At 47.1% G+C, this 24,423-nt stretch overlaps 5 protein-coding genes across 5 annotated transcripts; 2 read left to right on the top strand and 3 right to left on the bottom strand.

The window, feature by feature from the left end:
- Positions 1-400: 400 nt before the first annotated feature.
- Positions 401-787, bottom strand: H6S33_009399 (uncharacterized protein; the record flags this gene model as incomplete). Its single annotated transcript, XM_044840790.1, has 1 exon — positions 401-787. The coding sequence occupies one exon, from the start codon at positions 785-787 to the stop codon at positions 401-403; it is 387 nt and encodes a 128-aa protein (XP_044698214.1).
- Positions 788-11,217: 10,430 nt separating this feature from the next.
- On the top strand, positions 11,218-12,237 carry H6S33_009398 (uncharacterized protein; the record flags this gene model as incomplete). The annotated part of the gene is made up of 1 exon (XM_044840789.1): positions 11,218-12,237. One exon carries the CDS (start codon positions 11,218-11,220, stop codon positions 12,235-12,237), a length of 1,020 nt encoding a protein of 339 aa, XP_044698213.1.
- Positions 12,238-16,356: 4,119 nt separating this feature from the next.
- Positions 16,357-16,992, bottom strand: H6S33_009397 (uncharacterized protein; the record flags this gene model as incomplete). The annotated part of the gene is made up of 1 exon (XM_044840788.1): positions 16,357-16,992. One exon carries the CDS (start codon positions 16,990-16,992, stop codon positions 16,357-16,359), a length of 636 nt encoding a protein of 211 aa, XP_044698212.1.
- A 3,449-nt stretch (positions 16,993-20,441) lies between these two features.
- H6S33_009396 (uncharacterized protein) lies at positions 20,442-20,864 on the top strand (the record flags this gene model as incomplete). Its single annotated transcript, XM_044840787.1, has 1 exon — positions 20,442-20,864. One exon carries the CDS (start codon positions 20,442-20,444, stop codon positions 20,862-20,864), a length of 423 nt encoding a protein of 140 aa, XP_044698211.1.
- Positions 20,865-21,038: 174 nt separating this feature from the next.
- On the bottom strand, positions 21,039-22,360 carry H6S33_009395 (uncharacterized protein; the record flags this gene model as incomplete). Its single annotated transcript, XM_044840785.1, has 6 exons — positions 21,039-21,090; positions 21,152-21,272; positions 21,336-21,775; positions 21,829-22,077; positions 22,138-22,200; positions 22,269-22,360. The coding sequence occupies 6 exons, from the start codon at positions 22,358-22,360 to the stop codon at positions 21,039-21,041; spliced, it is 1,017 nt and encodes a 338-aa protein (XP_044698210.1).
- Positions 22,361-24,423: the final 2,063 nt, after the last annotated feature.

The raw sequence follows: 24,423 nt of genomic DNA, 5'->3' as shown, positions 1-24,423 counted from the left end.
TCCAAGGCGGGCCAAAACAAATATTTCAAGTGTACGTGGGGTTTGACATAGCGGGAAAAGGTGCTTATTACGGAAAGCTGCTAAGGCATGCTACTAATTGTATTTTTATATATAAAAAGAAAATATCCAGCTTGGTTTTTAAATCACTTTTATATGGGAGATACTGCACATGCACCGCATCTCTAATTATCACTCGGTCCACTCGACAACTACACGACAGACAACAGCACAGCGATACAATTTTGTATTGAACTTTACTTTCACAAAGTCTCACTCGAGGTTCCTACACGGCATACGCCATGTATCTACCTCACACACCGCCCGCGCGCCCCTCTCCCTACAAATCTCCTCAATCAACTGCAGCTCACCCCGAGCCCGCCATACCCGCCCATCACAAACTCTAAACAGCACTCAGAGTACAGTTCTGGTACACCGGGGTGCTCCCGCACTTGCTCGAACAGAGCTTTACATTGTCGTTGTGGCAATAGCAGCTCTGCGGCCAGACCTGAATACATGCCCACTGGCTCATGCACTTGTTGTAGCACTCGACAACCTCCGGCTTATCACAAGCGTCAAGAACCGGAACGACGCCGTCGCGGGGGCAGGCCTCGGCGCACTTGGTCTTGTAGTCGTTGAGGCAGTAGCAGCTCTCGGGGTAGGTGTCGGGGCACTCGGCGGAGGCGACGCATTTGTCGTAGCAGGTGACTTCCTCCTGGGGGAGGGCGATGGTGGACACAAGGGGGAGGAGGAGGAGGAGGGCCGGGAGGATGGAGAATGTGAACTGCATTTTGGCTGGGGAGTGTTAGTGCTGTCTCTGGTGAGGAGAGGGAAGTTGTGCTATAGTTATAGCTGGTGGGAATGGATTTCTTACCTATGTTTGCGGAGAGAAGATCTAGCTAGTGAATATCAGAGTAATTGTCGGACTGTTGCTGAGTGCAAGTCTGTCTGTCTCGATTGCTGGATGGAGAAGAAAGAAAAAAGACTTCATCGCATCCATACGGCCCTGTATTTATACATCTTTCTCCGCTCTCCAATCGCGATAATTCAACCCCATCTTGACACCTCCCCCACCTCGCCGTTCAACTTGCACCGGAAGGCTTCATCATGAATTCCGATCAACTTGCTGCACATTCGCCAAAATAAACCTTACACAGCAGTCTTGAGTTACAATCGTCGTTTTCCTGTTGTCGTTTGGATAAAAGACAACTCTCCAAGACTTTGAGATGCCACAGCATATGCATACACTCCGTCCATGGCCACCAGCGAGATAGCGTGAGACGGCGGAGGGGAAACAACTATATCTTTTTTCAAAAAGGGTCCCCCTCACACCCCAAAGAAGATGTCCTGGTTGATCTGGAGGGTGGACGCTTTATCCGTCGTTCCGTGTGATTTTCGGTTTTCGTACGCGGTGAAGATTATAATATTGTATTCACGGCCGTAATATGAGCCTAGGTGTTATGCATGTCCGGCCGACCAATTGTCGCCGCGGTGTGTTCTCGGACAGTATGTACGGACAGAGCTCGAGTAGCTGTATACACAGATCATATTCTCCTCTGTTCTCTGCCACCCTGCAATTGTACAACCTTAAGTTCTATCTAGGTATCCCGTTAGTTGATACCAACATTCCAAGTGAAATAGAGTATAGCTACATACATCACAGCTTAAAGGTCACCAACCGTAGCAGCCTAGCTGGGTCTAACTGGATCGGAAAGGAAAGTCAGACATGTTGTACTGCGTTTATGTAGATTCGCTTCTTTTGTACAACAACAGGCACAATACGAGCTAGCTCCCAGGGTCGGGGGGTGGATGGGGTCCAATTAAGATGCCGAAGTATGTTCGGCCTGGCCGGGGGAGGGGGGGAGGGGGACCGAGGGTGTTGCAGAGAGGTTCAGTGATCTTTTGAAAGTCTATAATGGCAGAGGAACATGTTTCTTTCTTATATGGCCTCTACGAGAGGACATGTATCGCGAGTACGTAATGGGTATCATCGATTGTGCAATCAATTAGTTAAGTGTGTAGCTATCTGGCTACGTACGCGCATCTAAGTAGTACTAGTCACTCTATTAATTATATATGTATCTGTCATTTCGTCGTCGACCGCCTTGCGAGTGAGTATACTTATACACTGATTGAGAAGTTGTTCCGTACCTCGACCTTGAATCCGGCAGGTCTCTGTCAGTGCTGCACCATAGACCTCCTCTTCTTCCTTCCCCCTTCCTCTGCCCCTTCCTCTTCCTCAGCATGCAGATAAACAGCTCGGCAAATACAAGTCCACGGAAAATAAAAACGTGGACCGGAATGCCGGTGGAGCATGGATTATACTAAGACTACTCTATTTAGCAGGCACCAGGCAGGTAACACAGCACGTGCACCCGGCAATCAGAAAATTTTTCTCTCTCTTTACCTTTGATGTTGACGTTGTTGTGTTTGAGCTGACGGATATCCCGCGCGGTTTGCCTTGCCAGTTGGGCTAGCAGGGCGATCAAAGTAGAGTACGGCCGGTACCTGGTGATACATACATAGAGTCCCGTCCACGGCCTTCTTTCATTACATCCGTTACTTAATTACGTGGTTCGTTAGTCAAGGTGTAACCGATGTATTGGACACTTCATCTAGAGTATCTGTTAATTCTAGATGTACAATGTATGGGAAGGGATAAAGGAAGTCTACAAGGAAGCGAACAGGCAGGCTTCTCTAATGGATAATTCAACTGAAGTTGTCTCGTCTCGGAGGCCCTTGGGCACGGGGTAACTAAAGGAAGCGAAACCGTTGGATTATTATTGACCTAGCTGCCGACACGCACACCCGCCACCGCTCGGGTTAAGTCCATAGCCGATGGCACTGAGGCTTGACTGATGTAGGTACTCTATCTACATTTATTGCCCTTGGCGCGCCTACTACTCTATATCAGCACGCGTGGTGAGGCATTTTTATTGGTGCAGTCGTTACTCCGGATCTAGAAGTGTAGTACAGCGATTTAATTAACCCAGGCCTGTACATATATACATGTACCTGTGTATACCTTCCTACAACCATGGTTGAAACCCACGTGGCTCTTAGTTTCTACTCGATCTCCTCTTATAATTACTGCTGGAGTATGGTGGGCGACACGATATCGGGGTCGGTCTTGGCACATGTAAAAATCTCCATCAGGTAAATCATCACCTATTTAGTAGTGAAACAAGTGTTTTTGAGCTCACAGATGGCAGATCATAGCCGTTTTTGGTAATAAACCGAGTGCTTTATGGTGATTGACAGGGGTATTTTACTGGATTTCGATCCGGCCTTAATAATTTGTATGGGTAAAAATTGACCTGCCTCCCTACCAAAATCACCCAACTTCAAACTCTATCTCCTCAACCACAACACAAGATAATTAAAATCAAAGGCCGTAGAATGATTCTGCTCTTGATTCTCTATCATTCTACGGCTTCTAATCAAAAATATATTGTGTTGTTGTTGAGGAGATAGATTTGGCGTTCATATACTCTTACCGGCCCCGATATCGTGTCACCCACCATATATACAAATATTATGGCCTCTGAACCAGAAAGGGATCCTCTGTTTCGCAATTGGGGGCCTGGGGGCTGGAGGTGAGTTTCCGATTTTTCTTTCTTTTCTTTTTGGCTAAACGCGGGATTTTAGGCGTGAGGGAGAATTAGTGTTTAATGACCACTGTGCTGGGAATTGGGGACGGTGGATGGGTTTCCTCTTTCGTGGCTGACTGGCTATCGATCGTGTTTGAGAAGAAGCTGAAGAGTAGAGGAGAGCAGGTAGAACAGAGGAGGTAATATCGGTCTGTCTATGTAGGTACTCTGCACACGTCGTCGATGTCATGCACCCAAATTACCTTCTTACTGATCTAACACACACCGTACTCTACGCGCCTAAGCAATTGCGCAAGCAAAGGCCCCTTCCTGATGTCTTTCCTCCTTCTTCTCGAACATCCCATCACATTCGCTTTCAGCATCCCGAAATTGCGGCAGACAGCAAGATCTAGACGCCACCATGCACTCCTTCCCCAATTCCCAACCCCCCGCGCATGCGTCTGATATCACTAATTACCCGCAATACATAGCATCACTGTCGATCACTCGGTGTCTCCCTCGACCCCCCACACACACAGATAAACACAGACGCAAACATTCTCTTTACCCACCCCACGCAGGAAATGAAGGCGTGTAGCCGCTGACTGCGGTCAAGATGCCCGAGCGTATGCCCACGGTTGGTGTGTGCGTGTATCGCGTTTAAGCGGTGGTAGCAACTCAATTAAACACCTATGAAGTAACATGATAATATGGCGTTTCTTTTTCCCGCGTGCTATACGGGCCCCGATCTTTCCTTCTCTTCTCGAGAGGCCAAGTGGGCAGCGTATTTACCAGTTACGCATAATCAACTACATATGTATATTCTACATACCCAACCCAAGCCCGAAGGTTGGTTACCACGATATTTCTTTTTTGGCTACATATACATAGCTAAGAGCTTTGTGGAGTTTGGGCCAGCGCCACCTATGTACCCCAAAGATTTTCAAATGTTGTTTCATGAGCTGCCCATGGATGGGGGACCTGGATAGACCTAGAGTCGAAGGGCCGGGTCATACTCATACACATCGCCACGACCGCACCCACGGGGCCGGGAGGAACGAGAAAGAAGAAGAAAACATACGAGAAAAGGGAAAAGGGTTCTATCTCAGCGAGCTGCGAATTAGGGCTCTGGCGCGCGCGGATACTACTTGTTTCTACAGTATGGACAGCGTGACCTTTGGGCTCGACTAGCTAGCTAATTCAATGAGGGAAAGCTGGGAGAAGGTCAGTTCTTAAAAAGATTCGGTATGAGAAATGGATATGTGCTAAGAAGAAACAATCCAGAAGGATTACATGACTACTAGAATGCACTGCGCTATGGCTCCTCCTCCTCCTCCAAAACTCCTCCACGCCTAGGCTCGTACATGTCCGACCGTCCTTGTCACTGCCCAGCGAGCGGGCGGGCGGGCGGGCGGGCGGAAGCACCCGCTCGCGTGAAAAGTTCCTAACACCTCATACTCTACACATACAAATACAAACACCTACATACATACACGCGGTTCCTATTTACATTACTCTACCTACATACGTACATATACAACCACCGGTCACCCAATCAGTTGTCTGAACACACCTCCAAGCCAACAAACGCGACGACAGACACGCTCAGACATGGTTCTGCGGGAAAGGATCCATTTCCCTTCCCGCGCGAGCGAGCAGACCGATCAATGTCACCACTTTTCGCGGCTGTTCGATTTGGGTGGAACATTTATCGGCTGTTTAGGGGGGTGCGGAAAGGTCCGTTGTCGCTAGTTAGTTTACGCTGTAGCCGAGACTTTTGCTTCTTTTGTGAGCGCAAAGATGGGTGATGTGAGTGATGCAGCATGAAGTGAGTGAGATCTCTTAACACATCCTGCTATGAACTGTACCACAGCACACAGCGCACGAGGCAAAAGACTCAACTCGCACTCAAGGCCGATACTCTCTACGTCCCGAGAAACGGATATCGCGTCCCGTACTCCGGCCCGGTCTGTGATCGATGGGAAAGAACGAAAGAGAAAGAAAGAAAGAAAAAAACTTAAATTCCCATTCGTCCGCCTCGACGAAGCATCCTGCTGCCTGCCGGGTATCGGTTTTTTTTCTTTCTAAGAATATGTATTTCTACATTCCGGTGAATCATACAGAGAGGAATCCCAACGCAGGCAAAAAAATTGCTAAAACGTCCACTCCGGCTCCATAAACAATCCCCAAAATACCAAACCAGGAAGGAACAAAGGAAAAACCGGGCGATTTCCTCAAACCAGGTGGCGCCTAGAGCTTCCTCTCACAAAAGGGAGTTGTCTACTCTTGTATGCTGCGTTATGTATATGTATGCAGCGCAAGCAAGAGGTAACTCGCAAAGAGGAAAGAAACCACCGCGCATGATGCGGTGCAAGTGACTCCCCATCGGCTAAGTGGGTCCCCTCCCCCCTCTGCCCTTTTCCCCCGCTAGCTAGCGCGTAGCCAGTGTGTAGAAAAAGTCGAGTATCTTAGACAGGGCCAATCAGTGGGCTTGGAGGTCAGAGCCTTCTACGTCACGTATGCTGCGGTGGGCACCGTACATAGCATAGCATAGAGTGAGCAGTGCCTAGAGGAGAGTTATCGCGATATTGTAGATATGCGTGATGGACGGGGTGCTTCCCAAACTCGGGGTGAATACTCTGGGCCCCCCTCGTCAATAATATTATCATTATGAGGCCCACCCCATAATGTATTGTATATGTGAGCTACCTACCTAGAGACTCTTGGTATCAGGTATTAAGGCAATTGGCAAGGTAGTCAAGTCAGTCACTCCTTCGCTCTCCCCGTGACAGCTACATGTAGATACCTAGAACTGACAGCAAGAAACCTCTCGATGTTTCACCACCAGCTTCGTGGGGGCCAGACTCTCCTACACCACATCCAGCCTAGCTAGCTAGTGTAGTCTAGCAGGGCCACAGATGATCGGCAACGCGGTTTCGTTTCGTCCCGAACGGCTCATGTCAAATTCGGCCCGCAGCCCTAACTCTTGGAGACTTGCCCACACGGACCCGCGCCTAGCCGCGATAGAAGCTGCTGAGGATTTTTTCAGATAGAGAGAAGGGGGGGGGGGGGGGGGACGGATGAGAGACACGCGTTACATAGTGGCGGGGGCCGGTTTGGGGCGTTGATTAATTATTTATATTAATTGGGGATTTATTGTAGTCGGCGAGGACGAATGAGTGAAAAGGAATGGATGGAAATGATACATCTCGAGAGATCGGTTTCGCTTTGCGGCCGGGGTGGTGGGATGTGAAGCGGATACATGCATGCTGCGCTGCCTCAGAAACCACCACCACACATTTGCAGCTTGCAAAGTTGATTACAGGTAGCATATGTAGCATAGCATATGTATAATGGCTGTTTCTCTATTACTAGCGGTTCCCGTTGCGGGTGTGCCACCGGAAGGTCATTTGCTTTTTTTGAATATATTTTCCTTCTTTCTCTGTAATACCTCTTAAAATAAGGACGTAAGGAGAGGAGGGAAGGGAAATGCGCATGTGAGTAGCTACTCTAGCGGCCGAAACCCAATCTCAATCTCGCAGCATAACACTCCAACGTCCGCGGCCGCGGCACGGCTCAACCAGTGTCCTGTCCTCTGCTCCTGCTGCTGTGCTGCGGTTGTTCATGAAACATTGAAGACCCGCCAGGAGACATGAAGAAACCCACGAACCACGAGGCCCGCCCGGGTCGGGGGGTTGGGGTGGGTGTGGGTGTGGGTGGACAGACCAGATAGTCATATCATGGATTCTAGTGCCAAGGTGCACTGGAAAGACAGTATCGCGCAACACATATTCCTTTAAGATTTCGCTCTCCTCCGAGACCCTATAGGTATTAGGGTATTGTCGCCAGACTGAGATAGAGTAGAGTATGTAGAGGCTCCATAGTTCATATTGAGGAAGCCCGTTCCCTCAAAAAATAAAAATAAAAAAAGAACTCGTTTTTCTTTTTCGCCAGCTCACAAGGAGGGGGTGGGGAAAGCCAAAGAAAGGAAAGAAAACTCTGATTATGCCTAACAGAAGTTAGCAGCATGTACCTCTCTACCTCTGGAGGAAGTTGATTTTAGGGCTGATCGCTACTACCTTGCCGCTGCCGAGGGGTTGGGGTCGAGGTTGGGGTTGAGGTTGGGGCCGTTTTTGTGCTTGTCGGAGTTTTTTTTTTGTTGTGTAGAGAGGTAAAGTAGGTACGTATCTGCCCGATTTCTTGTATGGTAGATTGTGGTTGGTTTTGCTTTACAGGGGATATATGGATGGGAGGTTTAAGAGTGAGCTGGTGGATCTTCACACAACATCATCATCCTCATCATCTAAAAGGGATGGATGAGGGGCGAGAAGAGGGAGGGAGGGGGATGCGTGTGTGTCTCCCTGGTAATGAATTTTAGAATCGCAGGTAGCGGGATTTACAGTGGCCATGGTCGAGCTCTCTTTTTTTTTACGGAAAACTCCCAGAATGCCACGCCAAAAGGCAGGCCGGGGTCCCGAATGCCACACTGAGAATTATATGCCACGCAACCATTCCTGTACCTACCTGTTAATAAATTTGGGTTTCATACTACAACCCAACCCCGGATTACAGCAATGCGGTAGCAATGGAGATAGGCTCTGCCATCCCAAGGTGCCGTCGCTGTAGAGATGGACTCTCAGTTAGTTTAAGCTCCCGTCAAATATTTGGGTATTCTTGAACTACCTGCTCTCGATTGAAAAATATCTCGGAAATATGATAGCGAATGCAAACAGGAAAGAAAGAATTTTTTTTTCTTTCACTACTTCTTTTACTCTAACCCAGTTGAAACTATTTACATGGCATATTATTCTCAGTGTGGCATTTGGGACCCCGGCCTGCCTTTTGGCGTGGCATTCTGGGAGTTTTCCGTTTTTTTTATTTTATGGTATTTGCAGTACAGTACCTTATACCCCGAGTACATAGAGGAGTGCAATTGGGGCTTCAATTGCAATTGCGCAAAGAAAAAAAAACCTCTGCTCTGCTCGTGCTCGGGGTCTACTACATACGCTTCTAGCTTCTAGCGGTGCATATTGCGTCGGTAGGCGAATTAAAGATTCGCCGCTAGAGTACTACGTGGGGTTAGGGTAGAGCAGGCAGGGGGGATCACCAATCATACCGTAAGCTGCGGCGGCGGTGGTGTGTTTGCAAAGAGATGAGCACGCATACACACATACATGTAGTTGATCCTTTTTTTCTGAGAGATCAAAGTGTGAAAAGGAAACAGAAAAGGGCAGCAAAACGCCCGTTTTGTTTCGACATGTGGTGTGAGAGAAGAGCGGGCAAAAACAGCCTCGGCGGGCGGTGGATTGTGGTGGGAGTGGGAGTGGTTGTGGTTGTGGTGACACTGGCCCGGCCCCACTGGTGGACGTACAAGCGGTTAGGGCTTTGAGAGGAGGGAGTGAGGGTTAAGCGCGGTGGAGGAGCCGAGCCGAGCCGACCGAGCGAGCGAGCTAGGGAAGAGCAGGAGCGAGGGGGGGGGGGGGGGGGGGTGACGAATAGTTTAGTTCGTTACTCTAGGGCGGGAGCGGGAACTAATTGAAAAATCCAGAACTGTTTTTCCCTCTAACTTTCTCGATTTCGATATTTATTGAGGAAGGGGGGTGGAGAGATGGTGAAGGGGTGGAGAGACCCGTCTAGGTATTTCGAGGCATGATTGTGGCAGATTAGACGCGGGTACTGCTGCATATGGACGAAGGGGGTAGGTTTATGTGTATGTAGGTGTAATGTGTATGTGTTATGTTACTTACAGGACCGTATGTACCAAGTGAGCAGAGTATCATCTTACCTTACAGACAAGCAGGCACAAAGTTAAGTTACGAAAGGACGGAGTCGGAGGGATGTGAGGAAGACCTACCTGCTTCATACATGTACCTCCTCTCACACTAACTTCACTAACGCACTCTACAAGGTACCTAGAGTAGAGTAGAGTACCGTACTCTACAGTACCTAACTCACACCCCCTCACTCCCTTGCTGCTTTCCTTCCCTTCCCTTCACGGCCCGTTAGTTAGTGTGTGCTTGCTAGGTAGTTAGCTTAACTCTTTTGACTGGAGGCGTCGTTCGCTCGCTTGCCTGCTTGCCTGCCCTCGCTCTCCCCCCCCGTCTATTTTTCGATTTCAGTCAGTTCGTGGTTCCTGAGCTGCTGCTTCTGCGAGCTCATCTTTCCCTTTGCCCTACCTGCCTGCCTCTTCACCCCCTCCCCTCCCCATCTCCCCTTCTAAACGCCTCTTTCTCTCTCCACTCTTGCTTCCCTTCTTACCCGCCCACTACCACCACTACCACCAGACACCACATATACACGCTTCCGCCCTCCCGCCCTCCCTCCCTCCCTTCCTCTCTTTTCTCTCCCCCCCCTTCTCAATCCATCCTCCTCTTCACGAGCACCACGAACCGGTACGAAAAGGAAAAGAAAAGAAGAAAGAAAAGTTAACCAACGACCACCCCCCCCCGATATTTTTTTAACCGGTGTTTTTTTGGGATTTTTTTTTATTTCGTTGCGAAGGAATAAAAAAAAAATTCCTTTAAATTTTTTTTATTATATATACACTGTGTTGTTGTTGTTTTTGTTGTTGTCGCGCGCGGCAGACAGGGCAGGCAAGAAGCAGCAGAGGAGAAAGAAAGGGTTTCAACTTTACTGCCCTTTGTGTTGGGTCTTTTTTGGAACCGACTACTACAATTCACCTCCAGTTCGACGACAAACGTCCGGTCGCAATTGCGCCAATACCAGACGAGTCAAGCAACAACTAGTCAACCGCTACTACCACTACTACTACAACTCTACTACACTACTACCACCAACGGCGAATACACTAGAGGGAGCTACCAACAGGGCCCTGTGCTAGTTGTCTAAGAAGGCAAGTTTACCCTCCTACCCCCCGGGCGATCGAGAGAAGAGAGATTTTTTATTTGCCTGGCCTGCCCGTTTGTCTGCTGCATACTACTCCACATACTATACCTCCAGCTGTTGGTTGCTTGCCTGCAGTTGCAGTTGCTTGCTTCACCGCGCGAAGATGCCACTCACAGCATTTTATTCTACCTCATGTAGCATGCCTGCCTGCTGTACCTATATGTTGAAGGGAGGGAGGGGGGGGGGGGTTGTGAGTGAAGGAAGAGGAATGATCCGAATTCACGCCCGGCCCCCTTCCTTGACTGCCCACACCCCCCCCTCTCCCTTCGGCTCTTCCATAAATGTAGTTTTTTTTTTTTTTTTTTGCCTTTCCTTTTTCCTTTCTTATTTCTATCGCTGTAGACTGTTGTTGCTACAGCGACGCCCTCGCTCGCTCTCCATTCCCTATTTCTTCCTCCCGTCCCTTCCATTCACCGCTTTCTCGGTCACCGAGAGAAGGAGAGAGCAATACGCACCTCTATCATCCCACCCCCCTCCCACCCAACCGCCATCCCTCTTGACCTATTTCTTCTCTCTCCCCACAATTATTAGCCATGTTAGTCCTGACATCTCGCCTCTTGTGACAGCCTTTGTAGCACCAACGTCTCACTCAACAGAAGAAGGAGAAATTATACCAATAAGCCAACGCCAATTGATAGTCTCTTAGAGACGCACTCGACTCAGCAAGGAAAAAACTCAACCACTCACAAATTTTCTTCTTCCCTATATACACACAACAACCCAAATGGAAAACCCAGTATTCAATGAGCTCTTGGTCGCCCTCCCTGACTGGTCAGCACGACTAAAGGTATTGTCCGCACGATATCCCGAGACGGTCACTCCCCAACCATCACGGAAACGCGCCCCATCACTCTCAATATGCGAGGATGAACCCATCCCACCATGTGCCAGGGTGACACCCGCCGCAGAAGGGTCACAAGCCGTCACTACCGTCGTCGGACCACATCCTCTAAAGCAAACGCCCGCAGCCGCAGCCGCGGCGGCTGCCGCGGCCGAGGAAAAGGAGAGGCTGCAGCAGAGGAAGGAAACCGAGGTACCGCAGGAATGCCCCCCACCGCCGAAGCAGATGTCTAAGATGAACGCAAAGCCCACCCCTCCAAAAGCAAAGTTCTCGGCCATCAACGGTCCCCAGATATACTATGACGGCGAGGCGCAGAAGGCGCTGTTTGACTGCTGGACGACGCTCAACGCGAAGCGCGGGCAACTGAGGAAGGAGATGATGGGTATACGGCGGAAGAAGATGATGTCGCTGCCTATAACCGACTACGGCTACAGTGACGAGTCGGAGGAGGAGGATGGCGAGTCAGAAGGGAAGCCCAAGGAGACGCCGGAGGAGAAGCAAGCGAGACTGGAGGAGGAGAAGCGGAAGGCCGAGGAGGAGCGGATACGGCTGGAGCGGGAAAAGAAGGCAGCCGAGGTGCTGGAGTACATCGATTCGTGCCTGGATAAGGCAGCAAAGGGGTGCGAGAACGCGGCTTTCCTGTGGTTGAAGGGTGAGGCGTGCTCGGGTCACGTCAATTTCATTGCGGGACGGATGCAGGATGCGGTTGACAGGATCAAGGCCGAGATTGCAAAGGCAGCGGAACCGAAGCCGGAACCAGTAGCAAAGATTGAGCAGGACGACGATGAGGGCCTTGGAGATGATGTTTATATGGAGGATGCGGGCCAGCCACAGACAATCAAGGTAGATCAGAGGGAAGAGCATTGTATAGCACGTCCAATCCGGCGTGCTGGCGGCTTTTAAGGACCCCGTGGTCGGAGTCCAATGGGCCATTGGACCTTCAGACAGATTCCCTTCTATCACCACTACCCGTTGGCTGGGAAAAGCTTTTATTATTCATATCTTCAACGACAGACTCAATACCCCCCTCTCTCTCCCCACCTCACCCCTATATACATATCGCCAAAAACCTTCAGATATCGAAAAATCGAAACAAAGGACCTAGCTAGCTAATTTTCATCTCTTAATTTCTGGTGGGGAGTGGGGGACACGTAAAGGAAACGGAAGAAAAGAAGAAAAAGAGGGAGAAAAAAGGGACACATATTTAAAGGGAAAAACGAACGGACGCCTCTCAATGTTATGTTAGTTTTTTTTCTTTCAGTTTTTTTTTTTTTCCATTTCGTTCGTGCTCTTGAATTGGGGAAAGGGGGGGGGGGGGGAGAGAAGGGGGATCTGAGGGGACACATTGACATTTGACTTTTTTTGTTTTTTGATTTTTTATGGCCCCTTGCATTTCTGTTATGTATCTATCTGTCTCTTTCACATCTTTTTCTTCTTAAGCCTCTTCATTTTGGGCCGGTGGATTCTTTTTCCTTTCTCATTTTTCCCTGCCACCAACAGTTTCCTCTGTTTTTGAGCGCCCTTTTTTTCCGTATTGTGTTCCCATTTTTTTTTTTTTGTTTGTGATATTAACGAATCTGTATGAAACGCATCATCATCATCATCATTCATCGTCCGTTTTTGTTATCTTGGAGTTTGTTGTTATTGTTGACTATAGCTTCTTTTTTCCTTTCTTTTTTTTTGCTCTCATCCAGCGTTAGCAAGAGCAAGCTGAAAGCTCCATCTACCTACCTACCTACCTACCTTATCTACACATGTACTCATACATAGCTTCTTCCTTATTGTTGCTGTCTCGATAGCCCAAAAGGAAAAGAAGAAAGAGAGAGAATAAAAACAATTCTGGATCATGGGAGAATCAAATGGTCCCTACATCCATACAGAGGAAACCTGGGAACGGCCCGCGGATCGATTCGATTCGATTCGGGAGGGTTAGGGGAAGTCGGGACCGGGGAAAACAAAACAAAAGTGCACTTGTGACTAGGCCCTTAATTTCGGCTTCCCCGCAAAAAAGATCTCGTGAGGGTGGGGCGTAGGTTGGATGGAACGTAACCTGGTGCTAGATGATACTCAATCTCGATCCTCCCCCTCGTTGTATCTACAGACAGGACAGGCCTGTGGTCGTGAAGGAAGGGATTGCTTGCTCAACTCTACTATATTCAACCTACTATACGATACTCTCCTTCACTCTCTACCGGTGCTATCCCTCCTCCCTCCTCGAGTTTTTTCTGACACGTGCACTTTCCCACTCTGTGTCTTTCGATCCAATTAACATCGCCCCCCCCGCCTCCCCCATTTTCGTATTCTGGCCAATCTTGCCACGAAAAAACCCCGGTTGCGCTGCTCTCAACAAACAGGGCCGGAGGGTGAGGGAGCAGAAACAGCAGATCAGATCAATCCGCAATGGTCTGCATGGCATGAAGCAAGGTGGAGTGCTCAAAAGGCAGAAAGAAGAAAAACGTAGCGACGTAGAGCTACTGGCTGTGATAGGATGGGACATAAGTATCTTTCTACTCTGTAGATGGTGGTGTGCTTAGATCTTGCTCTCTGTCAGGTAGGAAACTGAAAACAACACCAAATATCCCCGAGGATGGACCACATCGATACTACTAGTATCTTCCTGACGTTTTTGAACTGGGCCATTATTGCATACACCCAAAATCATGAGCTTGGCGTATTTTTTGTATGGCATGCAATATCAGTCGCGTCCACAAACGTCAGGAAAATACGAGTAGATACACCGCAGTAACGGGTAGCTAGCAATGTACTCTAGTTTAGTTGGCCAAACACGTGGAAGAGCTAGCTAACACTACCTAGCGAGGGACATGGGTTGTGGTAGTGTTCGATCGGAGGTGTGAAAGAACGAGTTTCGATTTGGGGGGGGGGGGGGGGGGGGGGGCTGCTTCGGTGCTTTGGTATTGTTCTAGATTCGTCATGGGGGGGGGGGGGGGGGGGGGGGAGGGTGTCTTGATTTTTCTTCGGCTGGAGGGAGCCGGTGGATCTGATTTTCAGATGTTTTGGGTGAGGGAGAGGTCGTAGGTTTGACATGCTAAGACAGAGGCATTAATCTGCTTCTCTGCTAAAACTGCCTCGCAATGTCCTCCACTCTAACCTCAAAGAACGCACGGGGCCTTGCGGCTGAAAGAATGGTGCCAACTAAACACTACTACATAATAGCACTGGTCCCACTAGCACAAGACAATGGTATTTTTTCATGTCACCCACATGCCGACCGACCATCGCGTGTTGCCTCATCTCCCCCCATCCAATTGAATTGATTGGACCGGACAAGGGAAGGGAAAAACGGTCTGACAGGTGTAATTTTAGTTGCGGGACCACCCTTTCCTATGACATGACTTAGCTCGATGTATATAGCGCTTTGGAGTATGGTATATATATTGGTTGCAAGGAAGAAGACTGGGATCACTCGGACTGCAGATAATGAGGGTTTGTATATACATACGTAAAAGGTATATACTGTAGGTACGTATAACTCTAGGCGATATAGAGCAGGGGCCCCGGAGCGGGCCGGCAACGAGGGCATATGGATGCATATGGGTGAATTGGAGTCTCCTCGGCTTCGGAGATGTGGGTGGACTCCAGGTCGGCGACGTTGCAGGTAAGAAGGAGATGTAGGGAGGGTAGAAGGAAGGGAAGAACGTATGAGATTCACCGGGTGACAATAGGATTTAAAGGTCCCTAGCCGTTCCTAATTCCCGTGTTCTATGCAGAGCCACAGACAGCTACAGAGAAGGAATAAGCTTCGCCTTGCCTTAACCTCCCTCATAAGGCTAATTGTAGAGCCTAGCTCATGATGGTAGTCCGGAAGTGTGATCTGCTCACGAACTGTCCTCACAAGAATAGATTAGCAAAATACAAAACTGTAGTGATTATATATGTAGCCTCAATTGTCAGGAGAGAATGTGGGTTTATATCCTGTACATACATGTATATATATTGGCGGAAGGGTCGCTGCACCACTACATGGCCTCGAGACTAGATTATCAGATCTGGAATGACGACGGTATAGTACCTAGATGTAATGCGATAGCTGCAAGCTGCCTTGACCGTCATCTGTATGCAGTTGAGATGGGAGGAGGCTGACGGTATAGACGGGTATGGGTGGCTGCGCTTAATCAACTCAAGCTTTGGATGAGGATCTAGATCTAGATTTGGTGTTTTGTGTGTGATGGGGGGGTTGAGATGGGAGCTGGTGGGTGTGATATGATGTGAAGAGAATGAGTGGAAGAGAGAGTCGGTAGGTAGAGATGGTGTATGCCTTTTGATGTTGTTGTTACCTAAGAGATGAGTGAGGTGGACTGGTCGAGTGATCTCACGTGACGCTAGCTTGTGTTTACAACTTCTCTCGGATGGGACTTTTAATACATGTAGTCCCAACGCTTCTCTTCAGAGGCGGAGAGAATCTTTTACTGTATTTTCTGATTGTACAAAGAAAGAAGGAATAGATATAGTACAGAGAGCACGTATCGCGTAATCTAGACAATAATATAGTTTTCTGATATCTACTGACTAACAAAACAAGTACATAACAGGAAGAACAGACACTATCGTGGGGGTAGCCACTTGCCGTTCCTGATAACCGAGAACGTACGGTTAACTCAAAGGGATTGTATATGGCACAGCCATTGGATGGCGGCGAGCGGTGTGGCATGTGTTTTGATAGCTTACCCTGCAACTAAGGTAGGCGAGACAAGCGGGACAAGCGAGTAGAGGGTGTGCACAGCGGGTTGGGGGTAGAATTCATAAACACTACATTGTAACACCTGAGGTGCTATCGAAATCAACTTCAATATGCTATCGCTATCTCACAAAGAAATCTCAATCACTAACTATCTGTGACTGATGAGGTACATACATAACTTAATTGACCCCAAGCCCGCGGAAAACTTTTATTATAATTGAACAACAGAAATTAAAAATATACATAATGCAATAAACCTATCTACAATGCCTGTCGTGCAGTTGCATCTCGAGTAAAACACCATATTTCAAGCATATAAAATTCTAGTATGCTTTCAGAAGCCTAACTATCTCATCGTTCCCCACGGACTCTGCCAGCTCACGTATTGTGGACTCAAAACTATCTAGCACATTAAAATCAAACCCGTCCACCAGCAACATCCTGCATAAACCCCCATATCCGAACTCCACAGCCCAAAAAATAGCCATTCTCCCAGTATTGCCTTTGAGAGATTTATCTGCACCCTCCTCAAGCAATACCCGGGCCACACCCTCATGTCCTCCTACCACTGCCCAGTGAAGTGCTGTACCCCGATATCGTTGACTATAGACCGATCCCTCAAAGTCCTGGAAATCAATTTCTTTTCCATTCAAACCACTCTTAATAATCAATCTAACTACATCTTCTGACCTTGATGTCACTGCCCAATGGAGGATCGTCGAAAAGTCGTTCGTGCGGGCATGTATATCGGCACCGTGCTTAAGTAAAAGCTTGATTAACTCAATATGTCCCTCCGATGCGGCCCGGTGAAGTGCAGTGAGGCCTTCGTCGTCACGGTCATTAACCCCGACCGCTCCTGTTTCTAGTAGCAGTCGGATTAGAGGTTCGTGGCCTTTCGACGCAGCCCACATGAGTGCTGTCACTCCGAGACTATCCTCGATCGCATGCTTGTATAGCATGCTTTGCAGGAAACATGCAGTTCATTTGGGAGGTCTATCAAAAGCATTTCTTTTATGTAGATTAATAGAAGAGTGGTATTAGGAGAGGAAGGGCTGTGTGGGATAAAAGCTCCGCGGGCTCACCTAAAGTACCTGTGGGGTATTTAAGAGGGTTTGATTCTAGGCTCAACTGGCCAAGAAGCTGAATTTTGTTGTCTAACTGTAGATATATTCATGCACACCGATTGATAGTAATTATTAATTCTCCGAATCTTAGTGATATGACATGCACGAGACTAGACCGATCGGGTAGTGACATGAGCACCCGAGGTCTTACTTCGAGACACCTACCCCGAGAGGGTCGAAACAGAAGGTCTGTAATACAGATCGTGGATATCTCTCTCGCCATAGACTTGAAGTAAGTGGAAAGGTTATGAGTTCGGAATCCCGAATGGAGACCTTCCTGTGAAGCTCAAGGCAGTATAAGGAAATGCCCACTTAAAGTCCTCAATATCTCCAACCCCCGTTGAATTGAGAACTATCTTAACTCGACAATGTCTCACGAACCACAGGGTTCAATAACTGGTTTCACTTTTCGGACTAAGACAAGACATGGTGACGCCTAATTGGCCCGTGCCCGATAGATTCAAAGATCTGCACCATCGAAGGTACTGATTCTCGATAAACTAGAGCTGACTCGGGTTTGCTTTTCCCTACTTCGTATTGTTTGTGGTCGCGGCATTGACAACTCACTCCTAGAAGCATAAGTCTGCAAGATAGGCAATGCGGAGACGGGCCAGATATTGTACTATCTAGGTACAATCATGATAACCGTAACTAGCTGTGTATATATCGATTAGCTTAGTTAACTCCCCAAAAAGAAACTGCTAGATTTAGGGACATGGTACAGTCTTTGAAGGATTCAAAGTCTCAAATTCTCAATAGATACGACTGTAAGTGGTTGATTTAAGCCCACCAATGAAATTCTATTCTTTTGGATCGCAAAAACTGCTGTGCCGCTTGACCAATCCAGAAAATGTTAGCTGTTAGGAACGCAAGCCTTAGTAAGCTCCAAAAGTGTAACAACTGCCAAGTACTTATAAACCTTCTCTGCTTACTTGCCTAGCAACTTCTAAGCTTCATGCATGTTGAAGAGTATCCATCAGTTTTTTTTTTTTTTAAAAAAAGCCGTCGGTTTTCCCGGCAGGCCAATGGGAATTTGGGACAAGTTTCTTTGACTGGAGATCCATGGTTAAACTTAGATAAGCCCCAATACTGGAATTTCTATATCTTCGTGTACCAGGAAGAGTAACACTATTAATATTAACTTCGAGTGCATTCCAATGGCCAAGGGAAAAGTCGATAAATATGACGGAGCCAATGTAGTCAACAGTGTTCGAGGTGGGAGATATGTATATACATGCCCATCCAGCATCTCCCTCGCGGCGCGTGATACAAACATTGCAGAGAAGTGTCCATGCCTAGATGATATCATGGATTAGATGGTAAGAGCTAGTGTAAAATCGTGAGGAGCTATGCATTCCTATAGTTTTTTTTATATCACAACTATTGAGATCAGGCCTGACGGCCTAGGTAATCTGAACATTCTCCGTCAGTTTTAATAAGGATAAAGCTAGGTATATTATATTTAGATATTGGATATTACTTACCACTAATAGTATAAATATCTACACTATATATTAAACTCCTGATTCTCATGTTGAATTGAGGGGAAAATGTATCTAACCTAAACGTAGCGTTATAGTTATTGGTGAGGAGAAGGGTTTTCTAGGCAAGTAGCTCGATCGCTCACGGTCAGCGGAATCGAAAATTTCAAAGCCTCAGCACTCACGGCATAAATTTATGTGTAGATCACTTTCCATCTCATCAGAAGCTCTCTAGAATGGGGGAGATTCTGTGGGCTGTGTGTGTTGGGGAGCTAGAGGTGGGGGCGGGGAGCCATTGAAAGATGAAGTTAAGTCCGTAGACAGATGGCTGGAGAGTAGTCTCGTGCCCAGCCTGTGTTTGCTGTGTCTGCACGCAGTGCGACAACAAAACAGTCTGGGAATGAGACTAGCTGGAGAGTAACGTTAGCTTCGTTCTCAGATCACCTTTATCGCAGCTTCTGCGGACTAGGCCCTAGGCGCCAACTGGGTACGTATGCTAAAGATTAAATTAACGACACTCTGCCGTTTATATCAATCCATTTCTCCTTTTCTCGTTCTGTTTGACCAAAACAAGGATTTGTGTCTGGGTTTCTCTACACCAGACTAACAGTAGCTCAACCCTTTCCAATAGCTTCTCCTGGATCGAAGCTCTTCCATCGCACTATGTTTTCGTGGATATCGTCCGTTCTCTCGGCGAAGTTGGAGATATGAGAAGTCTAGTAAAAATCTCGCAAGACGAGATCTGCCTACACAGGCGGTGATTTGTATAAATTTACCCCATACAGCTCTCTGTTGCGTCTGGATACATAGTGAAAATTCCAGCCCTGATGGAACAAAATGTGTATTTCGACATGCAATGGAATTTTATAGTTCCATTTCAACATTTTTGTCGCTACAGAGAATTATCACAGCCTGGGCACGGGACTGGGCGTTCTCTATGGCTGAGATAAAGTAAGGTCCTCGGGATCTCCAGATCAGCGGTACTAATCGTTAAAGTTTATTAGCTCCTAGCTACGGATCGATCGCAAGTAGGCGCACTAAAAACTTCTTAGTTCATGTGCCACATGTACAGCGATTGATTGTTTTATTGGGGGCCGTTGCTGACCGGATGTTTATATTTCACTTGGAAATCATGATAATTAAATCCGATACGAAAGACTCCCTGTCTAGTTTCTGGGAAAACAAATGGAGAATCTGAATTACCCTACGCCTATGGAATTTGATTTCTGATTCTGCGGGAGAGTTTTTGTCTGGTTTTAAAACGTTCTACGTCGGTAATGATAAAGGCCAAGATGAGTACATGTCGGCATTTTGAAGTTCGTCGTAGTGCTACTAGTGTGGGCGGGCAAGGTTATGTATTATGATCGACCCTAGAGCTGCGCCGTGATATATATCATCCGGGGTTGCTAGGCTATTATCTATATAGCTCATACTCAATTAAAGCCAATAATGGTATGTAGCTCACATTCCAATGCTGAACACTTAATAAGCTAACAGGTACACAGAACATGTTTGTAGAATAACAATATATCTATTTCCTAATATTGATGGATTGTTTTCTTTTCGGTGTTGCGCTAGCTAGGGACCGGGGACTTTAATTGTCGCAGATATTGGCCCCATGATTACCTATATTCGAACAGCTACATGTAATTATGTGATCACCCCCTCCGCTTCGAGCACCCATCCATCTTGATCTGTTTACACAATTCACCCATGATTCACTAGCTTCTGCTTGCCGGTGAACACTCAAGAGCCTGTCCAATCGAAAAGCCATCGGCCATATATCTACTATATTCCGATTGAATGGCAGAACGATCCTTCCTACGACTTCCCGGTGAGCCAGACAATAACTGCTCACTGATCTCGGAGTCACCTGCTTCTTCAAGACCACCTATCGAGTACATCCTTACGACAGATGGTCTCAGAATCTCAGAAACCTATGCGGCAACCACCACTGTTAGATCCGTCCCAGTTCTGAAGCGTGAGCTATCAACAGTTCTCTTAAAGGATACATATACTGAAGAAGAGATGTTGCAAAAGATTCAGAAGATGATTGATCGCCAAAAAAGGCCTGGGTTTCTGGGAAAGATTAAGAAATTATTTCTGCTTCAGGATGATAAGGAGGTGACAGTTGTTTATATGACTGCAGAAGAAGCGGCTTGGAGAAAGTTGAGAGTGGAGAATCATGTCAAGGCTGGTGGTTTTGTTGGTACTAGAGGAGGTTGAGAAGGAGGATTCTGTGAATTAACACTTCATTTTTCATTGAGCGATCATGTACGGCTGTGATAGAAACCAAGTCGAGGAGAAGTTCGGAAATAATTCATAAGTACATAAATAATACATAATAATGCAGGGAGTTTCATATCGAAAATAACGTGTTTCTGCTCCGGAGATACCAGACTACTCGGCATCCTTACATGCATCCTCTGGTTTTTGACCGTAAACAACGAATCTAGATTCACGGAATCAGTATTGATCATGGCGAAAAGTAGTTCAGGCGGCATATAACATACAATCTGTAATAACCGTGGACTTTTCTATTAAGGTATTCCGCTCGTACCTGTCCCAGCAGAGCGTGGACCTCAACCGGATCCCAACCAAGGACGCGCGTATAAATCGCCATTGTAAATCCCTCTGCAATCAACGTTATTTCACATTCTCCAAGCGAATGGACCTCAAAAGTCAAAAAGGACATACCAGCTGCCTCCAGCATATTCAACAAATTATACTTCCCGATCTCCTTAAGATGCTTATCCTGAGGCCACGGCCCCACAGGCACCTTATACTCCTTCTCAACCACATTAATAAATCCTTGCTCCTCCATCCACGGCTTAATCTTGTACTCCAGAGTGAAACTCTTTCCAATCTTTTCCTCTGCAATCTTGCAGTTGCGGCCCCACTCTAGAACTGCAGAGTCTTTGGGAATGGAGTTATCATCGCTGAGGTGCTCGACTGTCGTCTCAACAGATTCAAACCATCCGCCGGGCTTCGTGACCTCGTATGCACGGGAGATGAATTGCGGCCAATCACTAATGCTGCCATAGAGGGCACGGGCGTGCACGAAGTCGAAAGAATTGGACTGGTGTGCCCATTCTTTCGTGAAGTCATCGATTTCGAATTGGAGATTTGGGGGTACCCTGGGTAAATGTTAGCAAACAATTACTTTTGAATTAGTGGAGATGTAACACACCATTCAGGTTGGATTGGCGAGAGATCATTCCCAATGATTCGGGCCGACGGGAACTTGTCCGCCATATCGATCGCCCAGATACCGGTCCCAGTACCTAGATCAAGGACACTCTGCGGGTCATTCCCGATTGGGGCTTTGAAAAGGTCTCCTTCTAGTACGAGAGAGTATATATGGTGAAATATATCTAGCTGCCCGTTCTGCTTATCGTCATTGGGGGCCCAGTATTTGCCATCGCTGTAGGCATGGTATCTGAGGGGACATAACAGTAAGTCTGGGAATTGGATACAGAAGAGATAGGAGGGTAGTTACCGCCGACCGTTTTCATATCTGTATTTGGTTATTGAAGATGAAAGTGATGTTGTATCGGTGCCGCTGGTAATGTTAGAATCTGGCTGACAGTCGTTGAGGAGATATAGGGGGCGCTAAGGTTTACTACGTACGTGCCACTCCCATAGAGGGAATCATAATCATTATCTTCAGAACCCGAAGATTCTGCTATCAACAGGCTCTGAGTAGCCGGTGACGGTACCATGGTTTGCTGTTTATTGCGGGGAATTTACACTAATTTAATTCCTGGCCTTAGGTTTATGTTATGGAGGAGTGCTTATAAGAAGAAAGTAAGACATAGCTAATTTAGGTTCTCGAGGATCTTTTATATGTGTGCTCAGATCAAAACGTGGCCCCGCATTTTTCAACCAGGTACCTTGTTTATTTGACCTTTTTTTTCTTTATCTACTATATATACTACGATATAGAGAAACTCCTTCAGCGCTTGCATTCCCGGCACTAGGAGAATTCAGGTCAGAGGTTTGCACGTGGTTCCATGGAGAATCCTGGCTGTTTACGATGTAGGCCATGTTCGTTTGGCATGAGCCATCTGGTTTTTATCCCTTGAACGTTGTTAATTCTTCGGTTGTATTCTTAACTAGGTAGAAACCTACATGTATACCTCCGTGTCAAAAATCCTGGGACAAGCCCCCGTAGCAACTCGCGGTTGCGTTGTCCCGGGACTTTTGAACAAGAACTATACCTACACAGCACAGCAGCTCTTCACTAATGCAAAAACATTTGTATCAGGATATCCATCTCCATTAATAGTATGTTTTCTTCGTTCCTCGAGGGTTGTTTGTGCCTATTCTTGCCCACATGCGGAAGGGTATGGAGTAGGTATGGGCCCGAAACGTGTGTCTAGGGATTGTATCGCGTATGCGTACATAAAACCTCGTTTATTCCAAATGAACAGGCCACAATTTAAGAAGAGTACATGAGGTAGCTGGGAGGGGAGATTCTCGAGTGGGTTATGGATACCTGCAGGTTTGGGGGGTAATCTGTGTTATATTGGCGGCCTCGTACGTTCCTATATCGTTATCTTTTACGTCGGCTGATTAGACGCCTTATGGGCACGGGTTAGAGTCATTGGCAGCGCTTGTCGATTTTTACCCAGGCATCTACATACCTGAGGTTCACGCATCTATACAATCAATCGATTGATTCCTACATCGATTAGTTCAACTGCTCTGCCTACATGACTGGCCCTTGATCAACAGTCCTTCCTTGCTGATAGGGGTATCAATAATGTCTCTAAGTATGCAAGTATGTCGTATTTTAGGTAGACTGCACTCTTGCACTATTCGGCTAGAGTGAGTACGTACTTTATATTCAATATGTGATAGCCGACTTGCCGATCACGCACGTTGCATGCACAATCACTCGGTTACATTGCCAAGACATTCTCGGGATAACGGAGCGATCAAGAGATGCGCGTGATGTAAAATACACAACCAGCATACATATAATAAGCGCGTAAACGGCCCTAATTTTGCCGCGATGGAAGGTGGTATGAGTTATTTTAAGCGAGAACAGAATTAAATTATGGGTTACTCCGCTACAAACATTAATCTCAGGAAGCGACGGTGGCATGCCACTAACGTAGCTATGCGCTGGATGATACATCGTGTGGAGTTAATAGTTGGAAGATTTCGAGTATATCGACGCCGGCACCGGAGTCAAGGCCGACACCGACACCGACACCAAGGCTGCGGATAAGAGCCCAATATTCTAAAAGAGTACACGCCATACGGCATGGTTCATATGTAATCTTTTAGGGTGTGAAGACGAGCCCAACAGATGCTGTCTCCAGAATCAACATTCGATTCACGGCACCAGATCAGCGAGCTAAGCCGTGACCATGGCCGCGGATTGTTTCCCCCCATGGTTTCTTTCTAAACCACACACTGTACCGGGTATTATGTGTTGCTCCTTGATGACTATTTATATTGGGTATCCTTAGTTAGACGCCTACATGCACCCTAGGCAAAAGTAGCCGAAATTGTATATGTTCTACACGAATATATTGAGGAACCAAAGTGGTATGTACCAAGTAGTTCAAACTATTCGGGTTTTAGGGAATGAACGCAGTTGCCGCTGAGCTTGAAAAGTATTTCGTAAGTTCAATGTTCAGCTATATTAATTACAGTATACGTATCATGCGCATATGCGCTTAGTATTAATATTCAGTCTGAAAAAGTGAAAACATGTATAGCGAATTGATATAGGGCGAGCTTTCCAGGAGTACTTGACTACAAATCAAATAGT

Source organism: Morchella sextelata (assembly GCF_020137385.1).
Source record: "Morchella sextelata strain SCLS chromosome Unknown scls_3, whole genome shotgun sequence".
In the NCBI taxonomy this organism is placed as follows: Eukaryota; Fungi; Ascomycota; class Pezizomycetes; order Pezizales; family Morchellaceae; genus Morchella; species Morchella sextelata.
Note: the sequence above shows the minus strand (reverse complement) of the source record. Positions and strands in the feature narration are given on the sequence as shown.